This window comes from Suhomyces tanzawaensis (assembly GCF_001661415.1).
Source record: "Suhomyces tanzawaensis NRRL Y-17324 unplaced genomic scaffold CANTAscaffold_5, whole genome shotgun sequence".
NCBI classification, from domain to species: Eukaryota; Fungi; Ascomycota; class Pichiomycetes; order Serinales; family Debaryomycetaceae; genus Suhomyces; species Suhomyces tanzawaensis.
Window position 1 is genome coordinate 391,754 of NW_017963640.1, and position 16,569 is coordinate 408,322.

The window sequence follows — 16,569 nt, forward strand, 5'->3', positions numbered from 1 at the left end:
CTCTCCAGCATCACCAAATCTGACTGGCATGTCTGTGACCACCGATCCTACTGAACAGTACAACCTCATCACCAAGGGCTTGCAAGAGACCTTGAACGGTGCTATCATCAAGGATGTCTTGGAAAACCAAAAGAGACCACTCAAGGTCTACTGGGGCACTGCTCCCACCGGAAAGCCCCACTGTGGATACTTTGTGCCCATGATCAAGTTGGCCCACTTCTTGAAGGCTGGATGTGAAGTCACCGTGCTCTTGGCAGACTTGCATGCCTTCTTGGACAACATGAAGGCCACCTTGGAAGTGGTTCAGTACAGAGCCAAGTACTACGAATTGATTGTCAAGTCCATTTTGAAATCCATCAATGTTCCCATCGAAAAATTGAAGTTCGTGGTGGGTTCTTCCTACCAGTTGAGTGCCGAGTACACCATGGATATCTTCAAGTTGTCCAACATCGTCTCCCAAAACGGAGCCAAGAGAGCTGGTGCCGATGTCGTCAAGCAAGTTGATAACCCATTGTTGTCCGGTTTGATCTACCCTCTCATGCAGGCCCTTGACGAAGAGCATTTGGGTGTGGATGCCCAGTTCGGTGGTGTCGACCAAAGAAAGATCTTTGTTTTGGCTGAAGAAAACTTGCCATCCATTGGCTACAAGAAGAGAGCCCATTTGATGAACCCTATGGTTCCAGGATTGGGTCAAGGTGGAAAGATGAGTGCGTCTGATCCAAACTCCAAGATTGACATCATCGAAGAACCAAAGATTGTCAGAAAGAAGGTCAACAGTGCTTACTGTGCCCCAGGTGAAGTGAAGGACAACGGATTGTTGGCTTTCTTGGAACACGTCGTTGCTCCAATCCAAGAGTTGAAGGCAGAAAAAGAAGGTGTTTTCAAGTTGGACATCGACAGACCAGAGAAGTACGGTGGCCCCATTTCTTACACTTCTCTTGACGAACTTAAGGCTGATTTCGAGTCTGGTAAATTGTCTCCAGTTGATTTGAAATCAGGTGTTGCTGACAGAATCGTCGAATTATTGGCCCCAATCAAGGCTGAATTCGAAGCCAACCCAGAGTTCCAAGCTGCTCAAGCCAACGGTTACCCTGTTGAACAACCTAAGCAAAAGGTGAAAAAGGAAAAGAAGAACAAGGGTTCAAAATACCCAGGTGCAGGTAAGTCTTCTAGTCCAGCTCCATTAAGTGCAGACGCCACTGTTGAACAAACTGCTGATGCCTTGAAAGAAGCTGCCATTAACTAGAATTTATAGGAATAATATCAAGTAGAACATAGTATAAATCACGTGATCTATACACGAGTTTTTGTGCACGTGATGCATTGTAGCCAATCATTTGCGACTGAAAATTAATCACCAAAAAATCATTCTGCTATACATAAACCACATCGACAATGGTAAGTACCAAATTGGACGGTAGTCGATAATGATATGAGCATAATGGTTTGTGAATGAAATCAAGAATCATTCTTTTGGTAACGAACGGTAGTTCGTGAACGTTGAATTGATTAGTGGTATCACCCCGTCAAATGTATACAACAAGCTGGAAATACAAGAAAAGCTATATTAGAAGTGGAAGCTTCCCATATCGGTTCGAGGCATATTAATTTAGAGTATAGCTGAAGTGTTTTATTTGGACTGGGTTTATTTCATTACCCGATAGCTGCAAGTCAACATCCACAGAACGAACCAGAAGTATGGCAACTCTCAGCCATACGTGACATATCCATTACAGCACTCCGAAATCATCCACAGTTCAAGGCTGAACTCTATTTCTAGCACATACTAACGTCTAGTCTTTATTATCTTTAGTTACTAAGAGAAACTCGGTTTACGTTGCTACCATTTTCGGAGGTGCTTTCGCCTTCCAAGGTTTCTTCGACTACGCTGTTACCAGCTGGTACGAAAACCACAACAAGGGTAAGTTGTGGAAGGACGTCAAGCTCAAGTTCGTCGAAGGTGGTGACGAAGAAGACGACGAATAGATGGTGCCGCTAGGCTCATAAATGCATGCTTTAGTGGCTAGTCCAAGCAACTAGCTATATCTGTCTATAATATATCATAATGATAAGTGTTAAAAGAAGTGTAGATAAAACTAGGGCAGCTTCCCTTCACGGGTCACAATTTAGGAGTCATAGAACATACTTTTACTTAAAGATCCGTACCTGACAGAGCTGTTCAGTACCACGAAAGTACTTCCGAAATTAGTTGATCCCTATGACAATACCCCGAACAGTAAGGAAGATTTGAAAGTATAAAAACTACTATAAGCTAAAGTCCAATTTTTGATCCAATAACTAGCCCAAACACATTGTAGTAAGGCAAAAGAAAACATATCAAATTACAATGCTTCACAATAACTGAGTTGTGCTCTTGAGAATTAATAGTAAACATATAGTTGTTTTCTGATTGAAACACCCAACACATAAATCAACCCGTGGATTGGTCGCAATTCTCTATGTCCTGAGCATTTTCCAATCAGGAGGCAGTCAAGAATAGAAACAAATAGGTGACGTGGCTTGGAAAGCTAGAGTTGAATATGTGGTGCATGCCGTGTAGTACCCCTCTTAACTCGTGAGCAATCGTCGTACTTTCAGCATTAATTAACTTCTCTAATGGTTGGTAGCTTTGATCAGGCGCACTATTTCTGTCACATATTTATCACTACAATTTGCACTCATCACTATCAAGCATGGGAGTAATTAATCAACCAAACTCTCAAATTAGGCTTACCAACGTGTCGTTGGTTCGCATGAAGAAAGGAAAGAAGAGATTCGAGATTGCATGCTACCAGAATAAGGTCCAAGATTGGAGGTCTAAGATCGAGAAGGATCTCGATGAGGTATTACAAATACCACAAGTGTTCCAAAATGTGTCCAAAGGACAAGTTGCCAATAATGAGGACTTGATGGCCAGCTTTGGTACTACCAACCAGGATGAAATCATCTTGGAGATCTTGACCAAAGGAGAAATCCAATTGAATGAAAAAGAAAGAAACGCCAACTTACAACAGAAGCAGAACGAGTTCTTGAATATCATATCCACCAAGTGTATCAACCCCAAGTCTAAGAAGAGATATCCACCTTCGATGCTCCAAAAGGCCTTGGATCAATTGAAGTTTCACTTGAACCCCACAAAATCCACCAAATTGCAAGCTCTTGATGCCATCAAGTTGTTGGTAGAAAAGCAGGTGTTCCCGATTGCGAGAGCGCAAATGAAGGTCAAGGTGGTGTTAACAAAAAAGGCCTATGCCAAGGTGTTCGAGGAGATCAAAGGAAATATCGATAGTATCGAAGATGAAAGCAAAGATGCAAAAGGTGTCGAAATCGTTTGCATCATCGATCCTATCAACTACAGAACAATTTTGGACGTGTTAGAAGGTGTCGAGGGACAAGGTTCTGTGGAAGTGTTAGACATGATGGCCTTGCTGGGCTAAGGAAAGCTAGCATCAAATCATACATAATAAATAGAGACAAAAATATTACTTCCCATGCCATACTTGGCTATCGGAATCTTCGTTACTGTCTTCCGGATCACTATACGTAAGGCTTCCAAATCAATTTTAACCCGTGCTCTTGGTGTAGAACCACAATTCCCTTACAATGATTAAGAAGGACACACTGTAAAGAAATCAACTGAGAGCACTGAAATTATTCGATCTACTTCTGGGCTCTAGCATCTTCGTAACTGCCTTATACACCTTCAGTGCTTTAGAAAGCACCCCCTCTGTCCGTTATCTCACTCCATGTCTGAACTCCCCATCCCCTGGAATCTGCGCGTAACTTGCAGTACGCACTCTTCTTCACAAAAATTTTTCAATTACATCTCTATCATACCCTAGCATGTCTATCGTATTGCCATCCACCAGCTCCAGCGAAGCTTTCAAGGCTTCCTCCAAATACACCGCCGCTGTGCGTCGTCCAATTGAACCAGTTGGTCGTTACTTTCTTGCCCACGCTTCTAGAACCTTGAGAGGCCACACCTGGTCCGAGTATGAAAAGATAGAGGCAGAGAAGAACGTTCAACAAATCGAAGAAAACGTTGACGATGACCTCGGAGACGAAGAGCAAAGCGAAGACTTGTTGGCCCATGACCCAAGAGAATGGAAGTCTGCCGACTTATACGCTGTTTTGGGATTGTCCCACTTAAGATACAAGGCCACTGAAGATCAAATCAGAAGAGCCCACAGAAAGCAAGTCTTGAAGCATCACCCAGACAAGAAGTCTGCTTCTGGAGGTTTGGAACAAGACGGTTTCTTCAAGATCATTCAAAAGGCCTTGGAAATCATGTTGGATTCCAACAAGAGACAACAGTACGACAGTGTTGACACCAACGCTGACGTCAAGCCACCAGCACCAAAGTCCAAGTACGACTTCTTCGAAGCTTGGGGCCCAGTTTTCGAATCTGAAGCCAGATTCAGCAAGAAGCAACCAGTTCCATCCTTAGGAAACTTGGAATCTTCAAAGGAACAAGTTGACGAGTTCTACAGTTTCTGGGGTAAGTTTGACTCTTGGAAGACTTTCGAATTCAAGGATGAAGATGTTCCAGATGACACTGCCAACAGAGACCACAAGCGTTACATCGAAAGAAAGAATGTTGCTACCAGAAAGAAGTTGAAGCAAGAAGACAACAAGAGAGTCATAGAAATAGTCGAAAGAGCACATGCTGAAGATCCAAGAATCAAGATGTTCAAGGATGCTGCCAAGAAGGAGAAGGAAAGAAAGAAGTGGGAAAGAGAGGCCGGCTCCAGAAAGGAAGCTGAAGAAGCTGCTGCTAAGAAGGCTGCTGAAGAGGAAGCTGCTAAGAAGGCTGCCGAAGAAGCTGCTGCTGGCAAGGCCAACTCCAAGAAGGCCAAGGAAGCTGCTAAGGCTGCTAAGAAGAAGAACAAGAGAGCTATCAGAGGTTCTGCTAAGGATGTTGACTACTTCGGTGATGCCTCCAAGTCTGCCGACATTGAGGCCGATATTGACTTGTTGCTTGAAAAGTTTGATGATGCTCAATTATCCACTATTGCTGGTAAGCTCAAGGATGCCAACGCTGACACTACCAAGGCCACTATTTTGGGAGCTGTGGAAGAGTTGAAGAACGCTGGTACCCTCGAAGTTTCTTACTTGAAGTACTTCTCATAGATACAATAGATTTCGACTTATAGTTGTGCTTATTGATGCCGTCAGGCCACTTTGTAATAATTAACCTAATTTATTTATCATTATTCCTCGGAATCTAAGGTACCATGCTCAGCAGCTGCTGCAATGTTATTTTTCAAGGCCTTTCCTTTCATGTGGTAATGAGCTTTTCTCATTTCTTCGAACTTGTGGTGTCTTTCTTCAGCAGTGAGTTGGGGAGCCTCTTCCTCTTCGTCTTCGTCTTCGTAGTCTTCGTCGTCTCTCTTCAACACTTCACCCCCATTCAAGGAGCCCACGACTCCGTTAACCCCGTCATTCTCTCCCTCTCCTAACTCAAATACTGGGATATCTTCTTCATTGTCCTCCCGGTAGTACTCGCCATTAGGGTCAAACCCTCCTTCGTAAGGGGTCTTGGGTTCATCAATTTTCATGGTCGAATTCTTCTCTTGTTCTGTCTTGTATAGGTTCAATTCATCCCACTTCAAGTGCTCGCCTTCCTTTTGCTCGTGGTCTGACTTGGCTGCTATCTGAGCTCTAATTTTATCGCCCTCTGAACTGTCAGCCAAAGCTTGGGCGTTGAGACGTGTGTTCTTAATGACCTCTTGACGATCCAATTCCTGGGAAGAAGGGGTCTTGTGTCCCTCAGATACGGACTTGTTACGTAATATACCTCTTGGTTGTTCTGACATGGTTGGTGGATGATAGTTGTTGATCACTTGCTGAGAAGAAGTCATCTGTCACGTGTATACCTCGACCCTGGGTGTAAAATCCGGAGAAGGTCATGAGCCGATGTTGGAGGCGATAATCACGTGAGTGCCTGACGCGAGTGCCCAAGTTCCGAACAGGTATAACAATTGTAATCAAATCCGTCACTGGTATTTACAGGTATCAGATAGCAAGGCAACTCTATAACTGACTTACACACATAATGGGGCAAGTGTTCAGCTTCACCAACATCTTCGGCAAGTTGTGGGGAATAGATAAGGAAATCCGTATCCTTATCTTGGGTTTGGATGGTGCCGGTAAGACTACCATCTTATATAGGTTGCAAATGGGAGAAGTGGTGACTACCAAGCCTACCATTGGATTCAACGTCGAGACCTTGAAGTACAAGAATTTAACCTTAAACATATGGGACTTGGGTGGACAAACATCCATAAGACCTTATTGGAGATGCTATTATAGTAATACGGCAGCCGTGATATTCGTTGTCGACTCCACCGACAAAGACCGTATTGATATTGCCAGCAAAGAGTTACACACCATGTTGAAAGAAGAGGAGTTGCTGGATAGTGCATTATTGGTGTTTGCCAATAAACAGGATCAGCCTGGAGCCATGACTGCAGCTGCAGTTTCACAGGCGCTCAACTTAACAGATTTAAAGGATAGAAGCTGGAGTATTGTTGCTTCAAGTGCTATCAAAGGTGAAGGTTTGACCGAAGGTTTGGATTGGTTGATGGACGTTATCAAGGATGAGCAGTTGTGATGGAGCAGAAATTCAGCAAATAGAAAAGTTTTACTACCCCTCGTGATTGTTACCAACCCAAGGCCATCGGACAAGTTATCTAAGTTATTTGGTTTATTGGTTTATAATCTATAATAGAATTGCACATAGTTAGACTTGTAGAGTTTGGTTACTCAAGGGTCCTCTCTCGTAGCTTAGTCATCTCAATTCGGATAAAGTCTCGAGATTCCCTATGATTCTCTTTCGCTCACCCTTTCCAATATCACCTTGATCATTTCATTTCCGATAGCATTTGCTTCCGGCAACATGTGTTCGAAGAATCGTTGGTTTCTTTCAAACTCTTGTTTGTAAAGCTCAAAGTTTCCAAAGGAAACGATACTCGACCAGTTTCTAGCTGCTATCGAAAATTCCAAGTCCTCGTGTCTGAACATGTCTTGGTTTATCGCCACATCAATGCATTCGTCCAACAAACCGGGTGTGCAGAACAAATACTCGGTGACACCCAAAAATATTCTGAACAAAGGTGTAGAACAAATGATATGGTCATAAGGCACAATATCCAAATTATACCAACTGTCAACAATTGCAAGCAAAGACAAGTGTGAATTTGGTTGTCTTCCACCAGGAGGGTCTTTACTAAGACTAAATTTTTGTAAAATGTCATCATCCAACAAAAGATCATGGTCAGATATGTGACGGAAAACAAATTCTTTAGCCTTCAATAATCGTTCTCTCAACTCCTTCTTCTTCCCTTCGAGAATTAACACGAATAGCGCTGTGGTTGATTTGGAATATTGCAAAATTTGATCGTGAGCAGAAGGATTCGTAATTGCCAACCCTGCGTAAACATGCCATTTATTTGAGAAAATTCTCAAGGATATATTGATCTTGGCATTCTCTATGCCTCCTATCCATTTTGGAGTTTCCCAAGGGTATTGATCGGAACATCTCCATGCCAGCCCCATAGATAAAAATGCTGCATGAGTGACAGCTTGAGTATCAGCAGTGATCTTGTCGTGTTCTTTGGCAGATAAGAACACTACCTTCGACTTAAGACATGACACTAAACATTGGATGAATTGGAAGTTATTACCTGTCGATCTATGATTAATTAACACTAACGGTTGGCCAGTAGTGCTGATCTTGGGCCCATGAAGAGAGTGAAGTGTTATGATGTCGACATCATCTGGGAGAATACTTTCAAAAGCATTGATTTCAGGTTCTTTGCACGATGTTTGGCCCCCAACTATCGCTCCCAACTTAGTGGATGGTCCATACAATGAAACAATTTTATGGATGTTCTCGGCCTCGACACTGTATATGATGTAGTCAGATATTCTGGAGACGAAATGCCCATTCTTCATGATTTGAAACTTGTCATTCTTGAATGTTTCCTTCGTTTGCTCGAACACATCTTCCCTGTCACAGGCCACAACCTTCCACCCAGCTTCACTAAAGCGCCTAGCATATAGGTAGCCCATATCTCCCAAACCAATGATACCAATAGTCTTAGTGGCCTGGAAGGCCTTGGTGGCTTCCGGTGTTACCTCCATGCTTGATGTCCTCAAGTTTTAATATTCTATTCAAGTCGGTCAATGTCGCGCTAGCGAAATTGGTTTTGCGACCAAACCTTCATTTAGACGCTAGGCCAAAGCTAAAACTGCTGGAATGGTCGATTAAAAGAAAGCAAAATTACATTTCAAAATTCAGCGAGTTGGCTTCTTCATTCAAATAGACTGAAGCAATACTTGCCTAATATTGCGCTATGGTCTTCGTATATTTTGTAAAAATTGTGTAAAACATTTGTAAAATGTTGGAACGATACACCGAAGATTTTTTGTACAAATATATCAAGTCACCAGGCTGAATGTTTGAGTTGTAAGTCGTAGTTCACAAATACCTATTTTTTCTATATTGGTATCGTTGACAATTTTAGCCTGTACCATTAGGATTAATGGTTTAAATTAAGGGGTTGCTGACTGAGATTCAAAATCCATCAAATACTACTATTGCTTTACAAGCTGTAAAATCCCCGAAGAACGCTGACTCAGTACGCTAGCACGCTACTTTCAAGATCGTTATGATTAGGTAGATTAAAGTAAGTATCTAGAACTGAACAATAAGAACATACAAATAATATAGGGAAAACTCAAGTCATCTAAATTAAAATACGGGGTGTCATTAACATCTTAAAGCCCATTACTGACACAACTAAATGCTTTTCCATACACATCGTCTTCATATGAAATGACAATACTTTTAATGGTAGCATACAATCCTGGACCCAAAATGTAAAGACCAATAATGATCAACAAACCACAAAATAAGAGCTGGATCTTCGTCCAAAGTCCTTCTCTTTTAAAAACTTCAAAAAGGGATATGTCGGCAATCCCTTCATTTTTGGTATAGTGGAGCTTTTTCAATTTGAAGTAAGCCACTGCCCAGAAGATGAAGCCAAACCAACAATCGAAAAGCGAAGACATCAAACCCAACAAATCTGAGAAGAAAGGAATAACTTCTGCGATAATAAATGCGAGGGCCCATAAGAGAAAGTTCAATCCAGCCCAGACCAACCAGCCCTTCACGGTGTGCTCATTTCTGTGTTTAGAGCCCTTCTGGAAGATCTTAAGGAAGAGGAATTGCGATGAAACATTTCCATAAAGTGAACCCAAGAAGAGCACAGTTGGTAAAGCAAAGGAAAAGGCGATCTTCTTGTAGTTTCCATCAAGAGATCCGAAGGCAGGGGCGGTAATGTAAGCATTTCCAACGTACACGTAGACAATCGAGCCCGCTAACGCAAAGGTAATCAACTCGCATACAGTCACAATGTAGAGGGCCTTCTTGAAGTCCTTTGGCTGCTTCATTTGAGAAATGAACGATGGGTAAGTGATTTGACCCACAAAGGTATACACAATGTTCAACACTGCAGACATAATCTGGACGTAGGTGGCATCTGGAGCTGGCCAAACTGTATAGTGGACAGGCTTTTGAAGCTTAGCATATCCTGCGGGATGGTCCTGAATTCCAGCGAAAATCATTGACAAAATCACGGCAATGAACATGGTAATGGCTGAAAAATATGCCACGCCAGACATGTGGGAAAAAGTTCTTGGAAGGGAAAACAAGAAACAAATAATCATGGTGACAACACCAAACACAATGGAACAGATAGTGGTATTGTCGGAGATGGTGTTGAAGTACTTTGCACCCACCAAGACGTGCAAAGCCTGAATCAAGGTGTTATTCAAAAGGAAACAGACAGCAGTGGCGTACCAGACCCACTGCTTGCCCCAAAACAAGTGACGGCCAATATCACACACATCAGTCAAATGAGGGTAGGCGGCACAGTAGTCAACAATGATCAATCCGGTGTAAAGCACAATTAACGAAACGATCACCGTGACAATCAAGCCGAGCCCGAGTCCCAACACCGAGTAGGACCATGGGAACGACATGATTGCAAGACAGATATATTCGGAAAAGAGTAACCCCGCTGTTCTCTGCCAAGAACAATTACGGTAGTTGATGTTGTGACCGGCTTCCTCTTCCACCAATTTCTGGAGCAAGGAGTCTGGGTCAAACGAGTGAGTGGAGGTGGTATCATCGCTGATTTCCTTGAAGTCTTTGACATCGGCACCTTTGCCGGCTTCTAGTGATGACGGTGACATCGTTTATGCTCCGAAATATGTGCGAGTCGCAGCCAACTTAAATACCTTGTTCGGCCGGAGAGATTGCACCCATTATTAGCAATCAAAAGTAATAATTTTGTGCATATATTTTAACGGCGTCCCTGCAGGGAAAGTGATGAGATATGTACAAGGCGGGCAGCGGCCGAGGACCTGGAACTCCAGAATGCAGGTCATTTTGTTGGTGGCAAAGGGCACTCTGTTCGGCTGCGCCAATGCGCGAGTACCTGTAAGACATGTCCTGGTACATACTTAAGGTGCTGTTAACCAGGTGGAGGGCTTCTCGCAGCCGAAACGCAGAGAAGCTCGTTAAGGTGGATCTCTCGTTATCAGGGCGTTGAGATCCCGATTACTTTAATTGTGGCATACTGACGTCAAAAACAAGCTTTACACGTGATGGGTACTAGTAAAGTATACCGACTTCAGTGGTTTTTCAGGACCGGGAAGCTTAATTTCATGTGAAATGCCGATCACGTGCTTTTATGTGGGGAACATGCAGGGAAAAGGCTAGGGGACCCTGAAGTTGTGATGCCTTCCGCCAGTGGCAGCTTCGACTGCCACATAGCAAAACGCCGTGTTGGCGTGATTGCACCTAATATACGATGAAGGGGTGAACGGATCTTACATGGAGTTCGGTTCCACTGTACATGAGCTATGTAGAGACTGTTGACTGAATCGGCAATTGCCGGTGATCTATTATGGTAGAGGAAACAAATGAAAATGGTAGATGGAAGAAGTGAATGTTGTGAGACGCACAAAGTAGTTCCATGAGAGCCAACAATGTGAAAGCCGGACACTTCTAATGTCATACGTCTGATGAATTGGTGAACTTTTACAAATCCGTATTGTTCCATCTATCTTCTATTACAGCAATTTTTTCTGGAGAGAATATCGGGAGAAGTGCATCGGAGGTTCAGCCTGTCGCGACGATTGCACTCACAGCCACTAACACCGCCCCCATCACAATCCACACATATTTGATGTTGTCAATGTCAAATCTTTCAATGGGGTCCAGCTCTATTTCATGGAAAGTTCTGGGGCTATGTTCTTGTAGTCTAGGTGAGCCACCGCTGTGGTATTTTGTAATCCTCAACAAACCGTATCTTTGAACCACCAAGATGGTAATGACTGTAATACCCAACCAGATTAACCACCGCCGTATCTCTTGGTAGCCAGACTGGGTCAGCTGGTTCTTCTCAACTCCATTGACCCTGTTTTCCTCGTGGTCGTGAGAGCCTCCATCGGTCTGCCTGCCATACTCTGCCATCGCTGTTCATTTAACTTATCTCGTGACAATCTTTATTGATCAATTCAGAAGAGCGTGCAGGAACCAATTAGCCCGCGATAAGTCCAAAATATCAGCACGTGACTACAACTGGTTCAGTAATCCGATCGTGTGTATCACCGAATGGCACATAGTTCAGATTCATGTTAATGTCGAAGAGTCTTGTTCAGTCCAGCAAGTAGCCAAATTCTGTTACCAAACTAAAGTGATCAGTGATAGATTCAAACTATGGACGACAGGAGGGAAACAGATGAGTCGCTTGTACGAAAGCATGCTCCAATGAGTCCAAGAAAGAGAATAAGAATAGACGGGGGGTTGGAAAAAGCAGACACAAATAACCCAAGAGAATCTCATTCAACTCAGGTGATCGCGGCTCCTTTTGTTATTGCCAAGGCACAGTCTGTATCATATGATACTGCGGCTCCAGCAGACGAAAGATTCAACATTGAAGATACGGAGCCATACTTGCACGATTCAAATCCTACAACGCCATTACATCCTTTCCTCAAGATTCCTACAGATATTTTACAAGTAATCATTAAACTCATCGATCCAAATGATCTGATAAATCTCTCTACTACCAGCAAAGAATTTCGACAATTCCTTCTACCATACATTTTCAACCGTATCCGTATTGAATGGCTGCAAATAGATGATGATTTTAAGTACTGCTATCTTGTTAAGCAGCTAAGAATTGTTGATTGCAATTCCTATGGGGAATGGCATGTGGACGTATTTGACAAACTAGACAGATTTAGTCAACTTCAGCATTTTCTCATAAACTCTTCAAATTCATCAAACTGGCTAAAGTACAGAAGTAATCAATGCATGAAGGCATTGACCCTCTATTATGACAAAACACAAACTCTGATTGTTAGAGGGGGTAGCGTGGTCAGAAATAATGGTGCCGGCGCCGTTGTAAATTCTCACACCTATGCCATTCCTGGAGATTCTGTTCATGTTGGGGGGCACTTGACTGGAAACACTTCTGGAAGCCCCAGAATCTTCAGTCTAGGACATGTACATCAATTTCTGGTCACCAGTTTGACCTTATACAATTATCATTTTAATTGGGAACCTCAAGATCCTATCACGAGCAATGTTGTAAATTTGACTATTCATGACTGCACATGGGAGTACCCATTTACCATATCTCAGTTCAATCTGGGTCAGCATCTCAAGACTTTGGACCTATGCTATAGCACTAATAACTCGTTTATTTTGTCGGAAAGATTCAACAAATTTTTGTTGAATGATGATGAAAGTACACTTGGAAATTTTGACAGTCTCGACTCTTTGTCAATTGTATTTCTCACTCGAAAAAATTCGTGGGATAAGGTTCTATCTTTGAAGCAGCTACTGGTGTTCCTTTCTAAATACCCCAGCTTGACGAGTCTCAAGTTGCGTGGGTGGAGTGTGAACACATTGTCCCTAATGCTTATTTTCCGGAATTTCAAGGAGCATAAGCTCAAGATGCTTGATTTGGAATTGCTCGTTCCTAAGAATCACAATAGAAGAGAGGTAGAGGACACCAAATTGATGTTGAAAACTCTATACCCATGGACCAAGGTGAAATTGAAAGCCATTGAGAGTTAACAAACTATAAAATAATTAGCTCTTGTAATCTGCATGTTATTTAGCTGGAACGGTATATTTATATAAGAGGTCAATACAATTAGCATTTATGAACTATAGGCGTAGGTAAGGCTATCAACCACTAATAGGTATGATATTCTCTAAGAACCTTTAATTTGAACAAGGCCATGACTGGCCAATTGCAATTTTTCAGCATGGTATTTCATTTTTGACACCAAGATTTCTTAGTGTTGTTGGTGCTTTCTCTATGAAAAGAATTTCTCATCATTGACGGTTTAATAATATGTTGGGCTATGTATTCAATCCATTTTATAATGTCATCGTCTTCATTTAATGCGTGTTTCGAATTCAGTAATTTTGACGTTGAATGCCTTACCATTTTAGAAAGATCTAGTCCAACTTATTCTATGAATAAGTTGCTTAATTCTTTAAAGATCTCCAGGAAAAGCCTTCTGTCACTCAAATCTTCGTGATCTCTAATAGGTTTCTTTTTTTGAATTTCCTTCACTATTGGGGGACAGACAAATGGCATCATAGGTTACATGCTTTGGCTCAAAGGCAAGCAGTTGATGTTATGAGAGGTAATTTGACTTATTTATTCATATTAACTAGAAATTGGTTTGAAGCTGAAAGTGATGAGTGTTCCGACTTCGAAGAGTTTGGAGTAGACTAATTTTCATCATCTGATTGTAGCTTTTTACGTGACAAACAGCATTTCATGTGATATTACAGTACTACCAGCCACGCTGTTTTTATGTGGTTGGTCAAGAGATTATTTTCGTCTTGAATGCCAGTTTGCTAGTTGGTTCCAAGACCCTCTTGCTGCAAATTAAACCAATTGATCGGTCGGAAAATTCCAAATGCATATTACTTCAACTAATCTTGTACGCAGAACACATTTACACCGTAATTAACTCAATTCGTTATACGCAACTTCTGATCTATTCTCGCCGGTATGATCAGTTTTGCCTTGTCTCTCTATAACCGACCATGTCCGTGTTCGTACCAATAGTGGTGTGTTCCAGCGACTACTCGTGTGCAGGCACGAATACGCACTCATCTCGGAAGCATTGATAGAATAGAGGGCAATGCTTCCGTTACTCTCATTGACGATCGGTATCCTCGTGCTCCTCGGCCAATGTATGGCCAATACAGAGACGTATTTGATGCGAGTACCCTTGTACTTCAACATTCCACCTCATCTAGGTCCAGTCTCCGCTGATGCTCGTCTCAATCGCGATCTCCACCATATCAATCATACACATGCATTGCTCACCGACTATCCGATAGGCCACATCGGGGGCATTCAAGAGCCAATCTCGAACATCATCGAAGTCCCGTATGATACTTTGGCTGGCTTTTCGTCCAAAAAGTCGCCTTGGAACACATTATTGGTCCGCATTAATAACTACCAAGACTCGAGCTACAGCCCACGTGACCTTCTCTCCGTCAAGGTGTGTTGGCCCACCACCTATCCTTACGACTTCACGATCAGCCACCGGTTTCTCAAAGACAGCGAGTTAGGCTTATCATCAGACGATAAACAGCTAGCTTTGTACGTTCAGGTGGATTTCCAATTCCGCGGCCAGACTTTCGACCCTACTTTCTTGAGTGCAGATGACTCGGTGGTGTTCCAATTGTACGTCAATCGCCTCCCATCCCGTTACATCCCGATCCCCCTCGAGCTCTACCCGTTTATAGTTTACTTCGTGGACTTGATCATTCTCTTGGTCCAGATTGTTCCGGTAGTGGCCCAGCTTATCTGGTAAGGCTGGCCACCCCCTCCTTGCACGTGATGCCAACGCATCTGAAAATTAATGACTCAGCAACTGAAAACGTTTCCTATCTATAGTTTAACCAACCGTTTCAATTATGTCTTTACACGAGGATGATCCATTGGGGCCACCCAAGAACACCCAGAATTTGGACTTGTCCAAATTGTCACCTCAAGAATTGAGAATTTATAAGATGTATGGGAAGTTACCCACCACCCAACAAATCTTGACCTCCAAGTTCCAAGATAAGAAGTACTTTGACAGCGGGGACTATGCCATGCAGAAACAGATGGGAGGCGGCAGAACTGCCCTTGCTGGTGGTGTGCCATTGGGCCACCCTAATGCTGAGAAGGTCAAGGAGATTTATAACAGAAACTCGATAAGTGGTAGTAACTCCGGAATCTTGTACAATGGAAAGTCTGGTTTATTGAATGAGTCTACGCCACAAGGTGCTGGCACTGAGGAGGAAGAATCATAAGCAAGCTCAACAGAGGATATTACAATCAATTGTGCCACCAAGTGAGCCTGGCTCCATTGCCTTTGAGGTTCCGGGTCGACGTGCCAAATACCAAGATGAAGTGCAGCGAATTTGCTACGCATGATAGTGCACGCAATCCCGGTCGAGCCATATGCATTTATAGCTAATATATAACGAAAGCAGGATTCATGTAGGAAGTGATTTGACCATTCGATTACTTCTATTTAGTCAATTACAGCATGCAATTTAGAGATACAATTTGAAAGGAATTGTAGTAAGTAAATGCTAGTTGACATGTCCCATCGTCCTAGCTTCCCCACTATAGGTCCCTACCACTGCAGCATTTAGGTGCACGAGCTGATGCTAGTGCACGATCTGCTTATCTAATCTACCTATTTCTACAACAGTCAATCTTTTCTCTTACTCTACCACTAGCAATTGAAATCTGTTCCCGTTAGGTTACTTGGCTTATCTCAAGTTTCCAGTTGGTCTTCGCATGGGACCTATCACAAATGTACAGTTTGAGGATTATTTGGAGAGGTTCAATTCCGATTTAATCGAGAGCCTCCAGCTAGTGCAAACAAGTACACAGCCATGGTCCGAGTTTCGGATTCTTAGCAATTACACCAAAACCCTGCCACGCAAGTACTTCTTGTGTAGCCTTAAGTTGATAGGAGATGTCGATTTGAGTATAACGTTTACAGTCTCGTACGATGAGTTCTACCAGGTGCCTGTGTGCAACTTCAGAGTTAACAAGTATCAGGGGGAGCAAGAGCAGGCATTGACAAATTTGTGTGAAATTGACTGCAACGGACACTTGGTCAAGTTGGATAGCCACCCCATTTTTGACACTCCGTGGTTCTCGATCCATCCATGCGAAACACTACAAGTCGTAGACGAGTTCATGGGACCAGAAACCGGTGTTTTGGAGTACTTGAAGTGCTGGTTTGGCCTCTATGGGCTTCCCAGTGTTTTCCCCATGCTTCAGACCCGTTACATTTGAAGTAATTTCGTTATTCAGGTAAAGCTGTGACTCTAACGGTATGGTAGATAGAAAATGATTCCAACATAGTTCCCAATTCCAGCTATACTACAGGCTACATTGGTGGTGCTCGTAAGTTGTAAATTTAAGCAACTGTCTTGACAGTCTATTATAT

At 42.7% G+C, this 16,569-nt stretch overlaps 13 protein-coding genes across 13 annotated transcripts; 9 read left to right on the forward strand and 4 right to left on the reverse strand.

Annotated features, from left to right (window-relative positions):
- Positions 1–28: 28 nt before the first annotated feature.
- TYS1 (tyrosine--tRNA ligase) lies at positions 29–1,246 on the forward strand (the record flags this gene model as incomplete). Its single annotated transcript, XM_020210245.1, has 1 exon — positions 29–1,246. One exon carries the CDS (start codon positions 29–31, stop codon positions 1,244–1,246), a length of 1,218 nt encoding a protein of 405 aa, XP_020063532.1.
- A 554-nt stretch (positions 1,247–1,800) lies between these two features.
- On the forward strand, positions 1,801–1,986 carry QCR9 (ubiquinol--cytochrome-c reductase subunit 9; the record flags this gene model as incomplete). Its single annotated transcript, XM_020210238.1, has 1 exon — positions 1,801–1,986. A coding segment is annotated over one exon (186 nt), but the record flags the coding sequence as incomplete, so codon positions are not given.
- A 707-nt stretch (positions 1,987–2,693) lies between these two features.
- CANTADRAFT_52587 (guanine nucleotide exchange factor) lies at positions 2,694–3,437 on the forward strand (the record flags this gene model as incomplete). The annotated part of the gene is made up of 1 exon (XM_020210099.1): positions 2,694–3,437. One exon carries the CDS (start codon positions 2,694–2,696, stop codon positions 3,435–3,437), a length of 744 nt encoding a protein of 247 aa, XP_020063534.1.
- Positions 3,438–3,843: 406 nt separating this feature from the next.
- Positions 3,844–5,130, forward strand: ZUO1 (zuotin; the record flags this gene model as incomplete). Its single annotated transcript, XM_020210242.1, has 1 exon — positions 3,844–5,130. The coding sequence occupies one exon, from the start codon at positions 3,844–3,846 to the stop codon at positions 5,128–5,130; it is 1,287 nt and encodes a 428-aa protein (XP_020063535.1).
- A 122-nt stretch (positions 5,131–5,252) lies between these two features.
- Positions 5,253–5,804, reverse strand: CANTADRAFT_42981 (uncharacterized protein; the record flags this gene model as incomplete). Its single annotated transcript, XM_020208930.1, has 1 exon — positions 5,253–5,804. A coding segment is annotated over one exon (552 nt), but the record flags the coding sequence as incomplete, so codon positions are not given.
- A 251-nt stretch (positions 5,805–6,055) lies between these two features.
- On the forward strand, positions 6,056–6,613 carry ARL1 (Arf family GTPase; the record flags this gene model as incomplete). The annotated part of the gene is made up of 1 exon (XM_020210971.1): positions 6,056–6,613. The coding sequence occupies one exon, from the start codon at positions 6,056–6,058 to the stop codon at positions 6,611–6,613; it is 558 nt and encodes a 185-aa protein (XP_020063537.1).
- A 209-nt stretch (positions 6,614–6,822) lies between these two features.
- Positions 6,823–8,145, reverse strand: TYR1 (prephenate dehydrogenase (NADP(+)); the record flags this gene model as incomplete). The annotated part of the gene is made up of 1 exon (XM_020210972.1): positions 6,823–8,145. The coding sequence occupies one exon, from the start codon at positions 8,143–8,145 to the stop codon at positions 6,823–6,825; it is 1,323 nt and encodes a 440-aa protein (XP_020063538.1).
- Positions 8,146–8,781: 636 nt separating this feature from the next.
- On the reverse strand, positions 8,782–10,333 carry CANTADRAFT_6809 (uncharacterized protein; the record flags this gene model as incomplete). The annotated part of the gene is made up of 2 exons (XM_020210973.1): positions 8,782–10,238; positions 10,306–10,333. 2 exons carry the CDS (start codon positions 10,331–10,333, stop codon positions 8,782–8,784), a joined length of 1,485 nt encoding a protein of 494 aa, XP_020063539.1.
- Positions 10,334–11,191: 858 nt separating this feature from the next.
- CANTADRAFT_22424 (uncharacterized protein) lies at positions 11,192–11,545 on the reverse strand (the record flags this gene model as incomplete). Its single annotated transcript, XM_020206818.1, has 1 exon — positions 11,192–11,545. One exon carries the CDS (start codon positions 11,543–11,545, stop codon positions 11,192–11,194), a length of 354 nt encoding a protein of 117 aa, XP_020063540.1.
- Positions 11,546–11,791: 246 nt separating this feature from the next.
- CANTADRAFT_6810 (uncharacterized protein) lies at positions 11,792–13,159 on the forward strand (the record flags this gene model as incomplete). Its single annotated transcript, XM_020210974.1, has 1 exon — positions 11,792–13,159. One exon carries the CDS (start codon positions 11,792–11,794, stop codon positions 13,157–13,159), a length of 1,368 nt encoding a protein of 455 aa, XP_020063541.1.
- A 1,088-nt stretch (positions 13,160–14,247) lies between these two features.
- CANTADRAFT_53384 (uncharacterized protein) lies at positions 14,248–14,928 on the forward strand (the record flags this gene model as incomplete). The annotated part of the gene is made up of 1 exon (XM_020210198.1): positions 14,248–14,928. The coding sequence occupies one exon, from the start codon at positions 14,248–14,250 to the stop codon at positions 14,926–14,928; it is 681 nt and encodes a 226-aa protein (XP_020063542.1).
- Positions 14,929–15,031: 103 nt separating this feature from the next.
- Positions 15,032–15,412, forward strand: CANTADRAFT_90771 (phosphatase regulator; the record flags this gene model as incomplete). Its single annotated transcript, XM_020211739.1, has 1 exon — positions 15,032–15,412. One exon carries the CDS (start codon positions 15,032–15,034, stop codon positions 15,410–15,412), a length of 381 nt encoding a protein of 126 aa, XP_020063543.1.
- Positions 15,413–15,689: 277 nt separating this feature from the next.
- Positions 15,690–16,513, forward strand: CANTADRAFT_265896 (uncharacterized protein). Its single transcript, XM_020207808.1, has one exon. It carries the CDS (start codon positions 15,909–15,911, stop codon positions 16,413–16,415), a length of 507 nt encoding a protein of 168 aa, XP_020063544.1. The 5' UTR covers positions 15,690–15,908; the 3' UTR covers positions 16,416–16,513.
- The last annotated feature ends 56 nt before the right edge of the window (positions 16,514–16,569 follow it).